The sequence below is a fragment of the Dendrobates tinctorius genome, unplaced genomic scaffold (assembly GCF_039654945.1).
Source record: "Dendrobates tinctorius isolate UK_male_01 unplaced genomic scaffold, ASM3965494v1 ptg000213l, whole genome shotgun sequence".
Taxonomy (NCBI): domain Eukaryota; kingdom Metazoa; phylum Chordata; class Amphibia; order Anura; family Dendrobatidae; genus Dendrobates; species Dendrobates tinctorius.
In genome coordinates this window covers 7,403,591-7,417,756 of record NW_027361880.1, presented here as the reverse complement: position 1 = coordinate 7,417,756, position 14,166 = coordinate 7,403,591, and the positions used below count along the sequence as shown (strand labels likewise).

The 14,166-nt window shown below is 45.9% G+C and overlaps 1 protein-coding gene across 1 annotated transcript in view; it reads right to left on the bottom strand.

The window, feature by feature from the left end:
* TBC1D10A (TBC1 domain family member 10A) overlaps positions 1-13,741 on the bottom strand; it is a 74,464-nt gene extending 60,723 nt beyond the window's left edge. The window contains exon 1 of the mRNA XM_073554822.1: positions 13,425-13,741. Within this exon, the coding sequence (XP_073410923.1) occupies positions 13,425-13,606 (182 nt within the window). The 5' untranslated portion in view covers positions 13,607-13,741. The remainder of the gene's footprint in view (positions 1-13,424) is intronic.
* Between the last annotated feature and the right edge of the window lie 425 nt (positions 13,742-14,166).

The window sequence follows — 14,166 nt, the reverse complement described above, 5'->3', positions numbered from 1 at the left end:
CACGGACCCGTACATTCTTCAAAACCAAAAATCTGCAAAAACTCTAGTCCATGCCCTCATCTCCCGCCTTGACTACTGCAACCTCCTGCTCTGTGGCCTCCCCTCTAACACTCTTGCATCTCTCCAATCTATACTAAACTCTGCTGCCCGAATAATCCACCTGTCCCCCAGCTATTCCCCGGCCTCTCCCCTTTGTCAATCACTGCACTGGCTCCCCATTACCCAAACCCTAACCATGACATAAAAAGCCATCCACAACCTGTGTGTCCTCCATACATCTGTGACCTAGTGTCCCGGCACTTACCTGCACGCAACCTCCGTTCCTCACAAGATCTCCTTTTCTACTCCCCTCTTATCTCCTCTTCCCACAATCGCATACAAGATTTCTCCCACGCATCACCCCTACTCTGGAACGCTCTACCACAACATATCAGACTCTCGCCTACGATGGAAACCTTCAAAAAGAACCTGAAGACCTACCTCTTCCGACGAGCCTACAATCTGCAGTAACCACCGATCCACCAAACCGCTGCATGACCAGCTCTACCCACATATACTGTATCCTCACCCATCCCTTGTAGATTGTGAGCCCTCGCGGGCAGTGTCCTCTCCACCTGTACCAGTCGTGACTTGTATTGTTTAAGATTTTTGTACTTGTATTTATTATGTATACCCCACCTCACCGGTAAAGCGCCATGGAATAAATGGGTGCTATACTTAAACATCTGTGCAAGAGAGGTCTCCGCATCATACAACTGATCTTATATATATATAAAAAAAAAAAAAATGCATAATTGTTGCTTTTTTAAATTGCAATGCATTAGAATAAAAAAAACAAAAAAACAAAACTCCTACACATTGTTGGACAAATCTAATCTGCTGATCGCTAGATGTTCATATTACGGGGTCAATGAAGCACTAAGTCTACTGGGAATCTAGCCTGTGGAGTCCGCAAGCCAAACCACTGACCCTGACTGCACAATTTCCCTCACTTCCAACTCCACAGCACTGGTCACTACTGAGCATGTACATAAAGTGCAGCACAGATTCATCTCACCTAAACCTCCAACCCCACAGAATTGGTCACTACTGAGCATGTACATAAAGTGAAACACATATTTAACTCCACTAAAAGCCGAGATCATTCGATGAGGAACAGAACAGACATTTATTGGACATTCACCACACATTCTGCACTGAACCCAATTATATATTTTAGGAGCCTGTCCATTTTACACCAACTTCGACTCCATCAAAATGGACACCGACTGACTCCACAGCCCTGCTGAGAAGGTCTGAGACATCTACAGTGTCATGCCCATACCTTCAGATATCACATTTGCGTTCATATTAACCAATGCTCGTCCTCCTATGAATAATTTGAAGAGTATGTTTTATCACCTAGGAGAGCAGCACTCTAGAACTATTGGCACTCACCGTACAAAGACTACGGCAATTCTCTGCCAAAATGAAAACATCCAAAACATGTCAGGTATTTGGACAACACCAGTACATAAGGATGAGGCTCTTCATCCAGACGTTTCCTCTGTGCTTCCTTCTTGATGACCCAGCTCTCAGACCTATACATGTAGTCACCAAACCACGGCATACTACTACCTGCATCACAAAGCATGGCAGCGTTGTAGAACACTCCTCGTACCGAAGTCTATGCGGAGAATCATTTACCTTCCTCAATATAGAACAGCAATGGATTACATTAAAGGGATTGTTCCATATTCAAAACTTTATCCTAATCACAGGATAGGTGGTACGTGCCTGACAACTTGGATTATCACCGTTCACAAGTACCGGTGTCCTACATTTTAATGGAGGACGTCATGCAGGCCGCCCTCATTATTTATAGGTCTGATGAAAGTTGCTGAGCGCTGCAATCCGCTCCCTCGAGCAGTGAATGTAAGAGAGGTAACACATGCACATTAGCGCTCAATTAACACAGGCGACTTGGGGAACTCGTTTCCACTCAAATACTTAGGTGGCAAGCTCTGAAAACCCCTTCAACGTATGATGGGCTGTAGAAGCAATATTAGCCTATTTTTCCCTTACAATGCATATTCAGATGTCGGAATATTTCCTTCTGCCATCAAGCCATCACTACAGATGCAGTAAATTAACGCTTATAAGGGCATGTGCACACAGCAACTTTTTCAAGCAGGTTCCTTCCACCTGAAACCGCGCCGACACAAACAGTCACTTCTATATCTACGATATATACTAGTGTATAAGCCGACCCCCCTAATTTTGTCACAAAAAACTGAAAACTTGACTCGCGTATAAGCCTAGGGTGCACAGCGAGTGGCCCCAGAATGCTGCCTCTGTTACAAGACCAAAAAAAAAAAAAAACACACACACACACACACACACACACACACACACACACACACACACACGTATACTCACCTCCTGCTGCCCACTGCTCGTCAGCATTGCTGGCTCTGGAACGGAGACAGGTGAATATGGCTCCCTCGTTCATACTCACCCCCTCCTGGCGCTCGTCTCTGCAGCGCGGCCCCTGCTTGTTCCATTTTCTCGGCGCCGCTGCTCTTCCTGCTTCAGCGGTCACGTGGTACCGCTCATTAAACTCATGTATATGCGCATATTCATGAGTTTAATGAGCAGTACCACGTGACCACAGAAGCAGGAAGAGAGGGCACTGAGAACATGGAACAAGCAGGGGGGCTGCAGAGAAGAGCCAGGAGGGGGTGAGCATGATCCCCGACACCCCCGATCCCCCTCCCCCGCCGACCCGCCCCCCCCCCCCAGTATATGACTCGTGTATAAGCTGAGAGGTGGAGTTTCAGCCCAAAAAAAGGCTGGAAATTTCGGCTTATACACGAGTATATACGGTAACTTAACCACTACAGTCTTGAAAGCCATGAAGTGGCTAACAGAAGTGACCGGTCTACTCTTCAGAATTTCACTTTTGCACCGATTAAAACAATTTGTATTGAAAGGTTGAACCATGAGCTCACTGCATAAAGATCACCTGAGATGGAAATGCAGCGGATGGCAGTGCTGAGATTTCAATAACTCATCCACAGGCTGTGGGATTTTTACCCACAAAAAAAGGGACTTAGGTCACGTGCACACGCTGAGTATTTGGCGAGTTTTCACCTCAGTATTTGTAAGCCAAAACCAGGAGAGCAACAATCAGAGGAAAAGTATAACAGAAACACGTCACCACTTCTGTACTTATCACCCATCCCTGGGGAGTGAGGGAAAAAAAAAAAAAAAAAAATACTCAATGTGTGAACATGGCCTTACAGTCTGGATTTTTAAGTCAGCAATGTCTTTATTTTATTTTTTTTGCAGAAAAAGTAAGGATTTCTTGAGGATTTTCCACATAAACTTCAATTAGGGAAGTAAAAAATCAAATTATAGTACTGAGGACTTATGCAATGTACTCTTTACCTACTGGCTTCCAGCAAGAAGATGGGACTTGTGAGGAACAAGGGAAGCAGCAGAAATCTGGTAAGAAGAGTAGTTATTTTTGTAGGTTTTAGTACTTTGTAGAAGCCTTTCTACCTCTTGCATGCCAAATATCTTCCAGACCTGCGACAACATTTCAGACAGAATACTGTAATTTTAAGAAGCCACGTCCTAAACATGACAATCTTACACCTTCACTTGCATTTTTATCTCTACATTGGCAACGGCACCAGGAACTACAACATTTCTGGAAAAATAAACCTAAGCAGAGGATGAAAAGTCTAAACACACTGATAGATTGGCGCAAGGAGAAATCACTGAGGCAGATAAGTTGGAAAATACCAGGAACCCACCCAAATGTTTGTTCGCAGTCTGGACGTCCCTAATGACAAGAATGGAAAATACTACGTAGAATGAAAATCTTTCACCATGATGTAAAAAAGTGATGATGGACTTGGCGTAGCACAGCCATTGCATACAGTACTCTAAAGGTACTGTCACACTTAGTGATGTACCAGCGATCCCGACCAGCGATATGACGCGGTCAGGATCGCTGGTACATCGCTAAGTGGTCGCTAGTGAGCTGCCACACAGGCAGATCTCACCAGCGACATCGCAGCGGTCGGGGGACACTACTTGTCAGACGAGGCGATCCTAACGTCCTCCGGCCCGGCTCCATGCTCGTCGCTCCACAGCAGGAAGCTGACAAAGAGAAACGGCCAAGGATGTTCTCGTGCGATCAGCGATAACCAGTGGGGGAGCGGGTCGTAGGCAAGTATCAGACACAGATATCGCTAGCAATATCGCTATAACGTCACAAAACCAGTGACGTTATAGCGATATTGATAGCGATATCGCTTAGTGTGACAGGCCCTTTAGAAGAGTCCTCAGTGCGTGTAGGAAGGACAGGAGCTAGAGATGGGTAATATATATATATATATATATATATATATATAACCAGGTATTGGGTGCTCAGCCACTGGTCAACCCTCAGAACGACAATCAACACATCAAGGTTACATAAAGAATTCATAGTCAGACAGGAGCCACGCGAGGACTGAACTAAAATGGCAAAACTTCCCTCAATTCAGGGAATAATCCATGAACAACGATATCCGTCATCTGCTGTTAGTATGATGCAGGAGATCAAGACCACCACAAAAGCTGCTCCCAACATCCCAGTTAGGATTTATTCACACATCAGAATTTTATACCAAAACCAGGAGTGTCTCCAGAACATTAAACAGGTCAGTATTTAAATAAGCACTCCCATCAAAATGTTTATCCTCTTAATATACTGTATTGCAATCATATTATATAGCACTGTGTACTTACTATTGCTCATTTTTCCTTTCTACCCAGTTAATTCTTCTCTTTTCCATTAGGTGTATGATGCCAGGTGACTAGCTGAATTCTTCTAAGCTCTATGTGGAATCAGGAGGTCATTTTTCCCTGTATGACTCATAGATCACTGCTAAAGTCCCTGGCAGGAGGGGAATTATTTCTCCAGGGACATACTTCCCGTTTCTACATAGAGCAGAGATAAGAAGAATTAGCTGGGTAGAAAGGGAAAATGAGAAATTATAAGTACACAGTGCTATATAATATGATGACTGCAATATTTTAAGACAAACACTTTGATGGGAGTGCTTCCTTAAATTATAGTTTCTCTCTCAGATCCATTTCTGGTTTAGGCACAGAAACACTGATGCAAAATACTGGTGTGTGCACAGGCCCTAACAGGAAGAATCCAACCACAAAGAAAAGATGGTACTGTGATATAAATGGGTGCTCTACCATTATATAACAAGATTAGGCTACTTTCTTATACACTTTGGGTCTGGCTCATTACTTTATTTGTGCCATATATTATCATTTGCACTTTTTTTTAGAAATGAATTTTTAATGTGTTAGTCCGGTCTCTTGTTTTTTAGTTAGTCACTATGTGTGGAGATTAGAGTTGCCAAATATTTGCAACTTTTTTTTTTAAAAATTGCTACATTTATTTTATTTACACCAGAAAGCTTGGCATATTTTGTTTCCGAAATGTGAGACTTTTTGCCCTAAAAATATCACAAAAAAGGGTAAGAAAAAAAAATAAAAAGACCACTTTTGATGTTGTGCAAAAATTCAAGCTGCATGGGCCATTTTGAAAAATTCTGCATTAAAAAAAAAAAACAAAAAAACGACAGCGAACAGGACAAGGTAAAAATGAAAAGGGACTTAAAGCCCCACTCCCTGTCTACATATCAAGTGATGGGCCCTTTGTGTTTGAATTCTTCCTTATTAGCCAGATCTGTCAGAGAAGGAAACATTCCCATTTCACCAACAGGCTGAAACCCTGCAGATGCCCTTTCCAGCACAGATACACGCCTTAAAAATGTGGTTTCCAAAGGGCAGGGATATGTAAAACCCTTTGTGGAGGTCTCGCTTCCTGTAGTTCTCCCTTTGTTTATACCATTTTGCAGAATTGGAAGACAGCTAGAGTTACAAAAATCCCTAAATGCTGTTCCCTTGTTATGAATGTGAAAGCTGCCAATGTACACCGAGCCGGTGCCAGTCTGTACGCAATAACGTAGGGACCTTGCCGATTGTGCTCACAAATACATAGTCTCCGTAGGTTACTTTCCAGAAGAAAGCCACAGCATATAGGGCTGAAGATGGGCTTTCTTCCACTCGCTGTTCTGTATTTTAGAGTGGAAACAGGATGTTTGCTAAAGAGGAACTAAAGGGAAAAGTTATTATGTACAAACAGTGTTTGGATGGTACAAAAGTTCAGATAAGAGGGTAAAAAAATAAAATAAAAAAATAGAGCGGCATATGTTTAAAGAAACATGAAAAGAAGTCCCCGATAGTGTACGTATTACTAGTATATGCCATCACTTCCTAACTTGAAGTCCGCCAGCTGAAAGGCAACTAATCCCAAGAGAGAAGAGACCGTACAACTAGTTCACTTCAATCGGGCCATGATACAGTTCCCCTACGTCAAATGTTTGGGAGCAGTGGTGAGCAGGACAACTGCCGGAGAGACCTCACGCTCTACGGTTGGGTGGCGATCTTAATATTCAGAGACAACCAACATGGTGGCATGTCCTTGCAACATGCCATATTGTCTCAGAGAGAACAATGCGATCATCTCTTCCGAAAACTCAGTCGGCTGGCACCTCCATACATATTAGACCATCATCCGAACCCTTTGATATTGGCAGGTTTAGCTGATATTTGTCTAGTGGGTATGAGGGCCTTTGATATCACAATGCACAACAGCAAGCAAGGAGGTGAACATCACGTACATGACTTACGAGTGATCAATTAACCCATAACAGGAAACAGCAGATGAACAACTAATAACCTGAACTACAAAAAAAAAAAAAACGTACCTAGAGCTTCTGTAGTGAAGGGAATCACTTCAGCAGTTGATTGCCTGCCCTATTTTCTCAAAGGTCATCCCTAGTAAGTTACATGTCATCAATGATTAAAGGTTTTTTTCTATAGAGACAATTATGTTAAAGAGAACGGGTCATGACGATCTCTAGTCACCACTGAGCTGTGATGTAAATCTGTGCATGCGCCGCCAGGGCTGTGGAGTCAGTATAAAATAGACTGACTCCTAAAATATATAAACTGGGTACAGTAGTACAATACAGGTTGTGCTTTCCATTTTTATAGAAAAAACAAAGATAGAAAGCGCACATAGGGTGTATCGTCTAGACGAACCACAATAGCAAGCAAGCCCAATCAGTTAGACTCACCTGCTGAAGTTGTGTGAGTCACAACAAACTGGGAATCACTCAAAAGTCCGGTCGTCGCTGGTAATGAATGAAACAAATCCAAAATGGAAAAAAAGAGCCGGGCTGAATAAACCGCGCTGACCAGAAAAAAAAAAAAAAAAACGCACCTTCAGCAGTCCATGTAATAAAAAAAACTTCTTTAATAGCCTAAGCGTTTCATGGCAAAACTAGCCACTTCATCAGGGCATAAAAAACAATCACAAACTGTTTCAATACACTTTTCTTTGACATCACGCCCATATATCATATAAAACCATGTATAAAAATAAAATGCTTAAATATTGTGATTAAATCCAATAACATTTCTATCAATATCATGGAAATATTATACACCAAAAAATATATATTATAAAAAACTGCAAAAAAATATAAACTCGAACCCACCACTTCAGAACAACTCAAAAATGTAGTTCACCTGTCTTAGCCCACTAGACCACACCAAATCCACATACCTCCTCAGATCCTCATATATAATTAACAAATACCCCACTCATTTTATTATTTCACCAGAATAGGTCTAAAAAAGGTCACTAATTTAATTTAAACCCATCGGTTGGAGTGTATTTAATCTATATATCCAATAAGCTTCCTTTCTTTTTACATTTTTATAAGAATTTCTGAAAGTTATGAAATGTCTTCTGTTCCTGACCTAAGGATTTCTGCTTTTAGGTGAAATGAATCTGTGCGACACTTTATGTACATGCTCAGTAGTGACCAGTGCTGTGGAGTCGGAGGTTTAGGTGAGATGAATCTGTGCTGCACTTTATGTACATGCTCAGTAGTGACCAGTGCTGTGGGGTCGGGAGGTTTAGGTGAGATGAGTCTGTGCTGCACTTTATGTACATGCTCAGTAGTGACCAGTGCTGTGGGGTCGGAGGTTTAGGTGAGATGAGTCTGTGCTGCACTATATGTACATGCTCAGTAGTGACCAGTGCTGTGGGGTTGGAGGTTTAGGTGAGATGAATCTGTGCTGCACTATATGTACATGCTCAGTAGTGACCAGTGCTGTGAGGTCGGAGGTTTAGGTGAGATGAGTCTGTGCTGCACTTTATGTACATGCTCAGTAGTGACCAGTGCTGTGGGGTCGGAGGTTTAGGTGAGATGAATCTGTGCTGCACTTTATGTACATGCTCAGTAGTGACCAGTGCTGTGGGTTCGGAGGTTTAGGTGAGATGAATCTGTGCTGCACTATATGTACATGCTCAGTAGTGACCAGTGCTGTGGGGTTGGAGGTTTAGGTGAGATGAATCTGTGCTGCACTATATGTACATGCTCAGTAGTGACCAGTGCTGTGGGGTCGGAGGTTTAGGTGAGATGAATCTGTGCTGCACTTTATGTACATGCTCAGTAGTGACCAGTGCTGTGGAATCGGAGGTTTAGGTGAGATGAATCTGCGCTGCCCTTTATGTACATGCTCAGTAGTGAGGCAGTGCTGTGGGGTCGGAGGTTTAGGTGACATATGAATCTGTGCTGCACTTTATGTACATGCTCAGTAGTGACCAGTGCTGTGGGGTTGGAGGTTTAGGTGAGATGAATCTGTGCTGCACTATATGTACATGCTCAGTAGTGACCAGTGCTGTGGGGTTGGAGGTTTAGGTGAGATGAATCTGTGCTGCACTTTATGTACATGCTCAGTAGTGACCAGTGCTGTGGGGTTGGAGGTTTAGGTGAGATGAATCTGCGCTGCCCTTTATGTACATGCTCAGTAGTGAGGCAGTGCTGTGGGGTCGGAGGTTTAGGTGACATATGAATCTGTGCTGCACTTTATGTACATGCTCAGTAGTGACCAGTGCTGTGGGGTTGGAGGTTTAGGTGAGATGAATCTGTGCTGCACTATATGTACATGCTCAGTAGTGACCAGTGCTGTGGGGTCGGAGGTTTAGGTGAGATGAATCTGTGCTGCACTTTATGTACATGCTCAGTAGTGACCAGTGCTGTGGAATCGGAGGTTTAGGTGAGATGAATCTGCGCTGCCCTTTATGTACATGCTCAGTAGTGAGGCAGTGCTGTGGGGTCGGAGGTTTAGGTGACATATGAATCTGTGCTGCACTTTATGTACATGCTCAGTAGTGACCAGTGCTGTGGGGTCTGAGGTTTAGATGAGATGAGTCTGTGCTGCACTTTATGTACATGCTCAGTAGTGACCAGTGCTGTGGGGTCGGAGGTTTAGGCGAGATGAATCTGTGCTGCCCTTTATGTACATGCTCAGTAGTGACCTGTGCTGTGGGGTCGGAGGTTTAGGTGAGATGAATCTGTGCTGCACTTTATGTACATGCTCAGTAGTGACCAGTGCTGTGGGGTCGGAGGTTTAGGTGAGATGAATCTGTGCTGCACTTTATGTACATGCTCAGTAGTGACCTGTGCTGTGGGGTCGGAGGTTTAGGTGAGATGAATCTGTGCTGCACTTTATGACCAGTGCTGGGGAGTCAGAAAAATTGAGTCGTCGGAGGTTTGTCTTACCAACTCCACAGCCCAGTGCGCCACCCCAATGTTACTGAAGACAGCCAGTAGATTAGTCTGTGAAAGGCTGCTCGCGGAAAGGCAAATACTTTAAAATAGGCAGCAGAATCAGACACCTTACCCACAGTCTCACACCTATACCCCGAAATCTTATTATACCCAAATTTCAAATGCTAAATAAAGAACCACCATGCGGATTTCTTCACTAAAGATCTCTATGTAAGCTGCATAACAGCACCATTATGACCATGCCTTTACTTTAACAGGAAAAACTGAGCTGACGGGTTCTCTTTAAAGTTTGTAAGGAACGGTACAGCGGATGAGCGACATCAGTGCCATAAAGGTCAAGAGCGTGCACAAACCCAGCATGGTCTGATTTCTACCGCGTGCGGGTGGCTAGGCCGTCACAATCATTAGCTGCAATATAGTAGTGTAGTCTTTTCTAGAATTAGTTTGTACAGACCATTCCAGCCAAATTATTTATCGGAGATAATCGGACATGACATTTCAGTCTGCTGGCGAAGGTCTGATCACTGGGGCCAGCAGTGATCTGCAGAACACAGAACTGTCCAGTTCCCAGATGAGAGGTAGGATGCCTGCGAGTTCCTGACCTCCTGGTCTGCATGGTGACAGACCGGTTACCTGTACTCATACCACTCAAACCTAAGGGAAGAAGTGAATGTATCACATCCGTGTTCAGATTGCTGTAGGTCATAGACAGACATTTTTATGCCAAGCTCTGTCACACATCATCTAAAAAGCAGGATGACTAAATATTCACGCGCAAGGATGAATCACTGAATTTGTCACTTTCAAATATATTTTTCAGAAGAAGGATTTGATTCATTTTAAGTAACCTAATTTGTGCTTTGGATTTATGACTTCGAGTTTGACTTCTCTCTCATTCCACAACATTACTTGTAAGGAAATCAATCAATTGGCTCAGATCTGTTTAGGTATGGCCATCGTCCATTAATGTTCACTACTGACAACTAAGACTTTGTCCTATTTACTAAAACCAAAGAAGCTGGGGATGAAATGTAACACCATCTATTTGTTACCGGTCACTTCATGTATCACATGCGTCACTGGTATTGTAGGAAGACATGAAGAGACCGGCTGACGAGAGCAGACCTTACAGCACCAACAGGGTTAATGGCTTGAGGCCAGTAGCAAATAACACGTTTGGTATTGCACTCAGTCACATGACCCCGAAATGGCATGATGCGCCTAGTAAAGTATGTGAGTCGCACAGCCTACTTAGAGGACCAGTCAGGTCTCCAGACAGGTCCGTGTTAGAAAGGTTTGCGCTCGCCATACATAATAAGCCTGCATCATCTTCTGTAATGTGCCGTTCCTCTGTTATTAATCATAGAAATGTATAAATAAATCGACAACTGGGCAGTTCCCCGCTCAGGGTGTCCCTACTGTCCAGTATCAGACTGGTTAGGTAGACACCTATTGGACATCTGGGTGTTACCCTTCCCTTTACTCAGCTTCACCAGAGCTCATGAATGCGCTCGGGCACAAGCTCTACTGGAACGCTGCCGGCAAGCCAACATGGCACAGAGACTCATCAGCAGGATCTGATCCATGGCCAATGGACACCCCGTTCATACCATGGAAAAACGGCCTCTGATCGGAGACAGCACCCACCAGCCTAGACCCTTTCATGGCTTCTCGCCCATTGACTGCCGAGAGGTAAAAAGCTGCATAAACCCCTCATTAAGTGGTACAGGGGAAAACTATCGGAGTGCTGATTCTCACAAGTCAAAGTGCAGAAAATCAGACGTTGTACATATACATGGTAAGATATCCCAGGTGTGCCTGTCATATGATCAGTATACGGCCGCCGCCTGTCATGGCCATATACCGCCAGAGAGTAGCTTGCTCCAGGTTTAGGGCTTTGTGCACAGAAGCATAATGGGCCTTCCATAGAGGGAAATTAGCGCTCTACACTTCCCATCAGACCTATTCTGTAGGATCAGTACAGCATTGGCCCTAGGGGAGAAGCCCTCTGCCCGCTGAGCACCTTATGGAGCCAGGATGTAGGATCAGTATAACATCGGCCCTAGGGGAGAAGCCCTCTGCCCGCTGAGCACCTTATGGAGCCAGGATGTAGGATCAGTATAACATCGGCCCTAGGGGAGAAGCCCTCTGCCCGCTGAGCACCCTATGGAGCCGGGATGTAGGATCAGTATAACATTGGCCCTAGGGGAGAAGGCCTCTGCCTCCTGAGCACCCTATGGAGCCAGGATGTAGGATCAGTATAACATCTGCCCTAGGGAGAAGCCCTCTGCCCGCTGAGCACCCTATGGAGCTGGGATGTAGGATCAGTATAACATTGGCCCTAGGGGAGAAGGCCTCTGCCTCCTGAGCACCCTATGGAGCCGGGATGTAGGATCAGTATAACATTGGCCCTAGGGGAGAAGGCCTCTGCCTCCTGAGCACCCTATGGAGCCGGGATGTAGGATCAGTATAACATTGGCCCTAGGGGAGAAGGCCTCTGCCTCCTGAGCACCCTATGGAGCCAGGATGTAGGATCAGTATAACATCTGCCCTAGGGAGAAGCCCTCTGCCCGCTGAGCACCCTATGGAGCTGGGATGTAGGATCAGTATAACATTGGCCCTAGGGGAGAAGGCCTCTGCCTCCTGAGCACCCTATGGAGCCGGGATGTAGGATCAGTATAACATTGGCCCTAGGGGAGAAGGCCTCTGCCTCCTGAGCACCCTATGGAGCCGGGATGTAGGATCAGTATAACATTGGCCCTAGGGGAGAAGGCCTCTGCCTCCTGAGCACCCTATGGAGCCGGGATGTAGGATCAGTATAACATTGGCCCTAGGGAGAAGCCCTCTGCCCGCTGAGCACCCTATGGAGCCGGGATGTAGGATCAGTATAACATTGGCCCTAGGGGAGAAGCCCTCTGAGCACCCTATGGAGCCAGGATGTAGGATGGGGGCTCTGTGCCAGACACAGAAAAGGAGTATACCGTGATATATTCTTGGCATAACACAAGGTGGGAGATTGGACTCATGTGACCAGCGATCTGTATCTACTCATGTTTGAACACAGCTATAACCGAGCGTCAGCGACAATCTGCCCGTCCCTTTAAATTCCAGCTAAACCACCTGCCTGTTACTTCATAGGTCAGATTATTAGGCCTGTCAATCACTCGTGGACGGAAGAAGCTAGAAACGGAGCGCCTCTGATCTGCCAGATATTGGAAAGGGCACAAGGGGCTTGGCATTAGTGTATACAAAATGAGAATGACTTGGCAACACATGACTGGTATGAGGCCGCGGGGGCGTCCTGTCCGGCCACCTCCAGGCAGTGCGAGGAGGAAACCGTGGCGGTCTCAGAAGATCAACGACGCCGAAGAGATTTCCAAGACTTTCAGGGAAGAAAAAAAAAACAAAAAAAAAAAAACAAACCTACTTTTCTTAAAAACGTCCATGAATCCCAGCCGTCAGCGAGTCTGAGTAACAGCTGAGCATCTACCCCACAGCCTGCACATCGCTCATAGACTTGTATGGGCTCCGCCATACAAACCATAGCAGTCTATGCTCGGCCTGTCCAGGAGAAAGTCTGCCATCTGCCCAGAGGCTGAGCCGGCATCACCACTGCAGAACGATCGCCGATTATCGCACTCTGCAGCCAGATTGGAGCGATCAGCAGCGACACGTCCCGGAGCAGCACGAACTCCAGCGCAAGTACCCCACACTCACCGGCCGCCGTTCTCCTCGGTGCTGATTAGGAAGCCGTACTTGTCAGTCTTCCTCTCCGCGGTAAAGCCGTTCACTTCGGAGTCCGATCCTAAAGACTCCAGTTCCGGGTCACTGAGGGTCTCCCTGGTTCCACGTAGACTAGCAGACGGCGACACGCTGCCCTCCCCGGGGCTCCGCGCCATCCCGGCCGCCCTCCAGCTCTTCACCAGCACGGAGCCATCACCTCGCCCCGGCCCCCGCCGCACCTCTCACTCTGCTCTCCTCTCCCTACAGCTGCAGACACCTCCCGGGGGCCTCTTCAACTCTCCCCGCCCCGCTGGTCCACTAGCCAATTACTTGTCAGGGAGCAACACAGCCAGCCAATGGATGCGCGCAGCCTACCTTAGCCAGCCAATCAGCGCACAGAACAACGTGTCTGTCAATTAAGTTATCCCGCCATACAGCTCCTAAATCATCTACTAGCCAGGCTTTCCCTCCAGCCAATCGGCGTGCACCTTTATCCACCATAACCAATGGCAGGCTCCAGATTCTCGGTGCCAATCTGCGTGACGTCTCCGTGTCCGATACTATAGCGCTGCAGCCGCCGGAGTCCTGTAAACACGGTCTCCCCGTCACTCACTGAGCTCTGCCCGGATGGGTCAGCGGGACTGCCCACAGCACTGGCGCCTCCCAGGGACCGGAGGGGTTAATGCCATGTTACTAGGAGAACCACCCGAGCCTGAGAGGGCAATGCTGGCAGCTG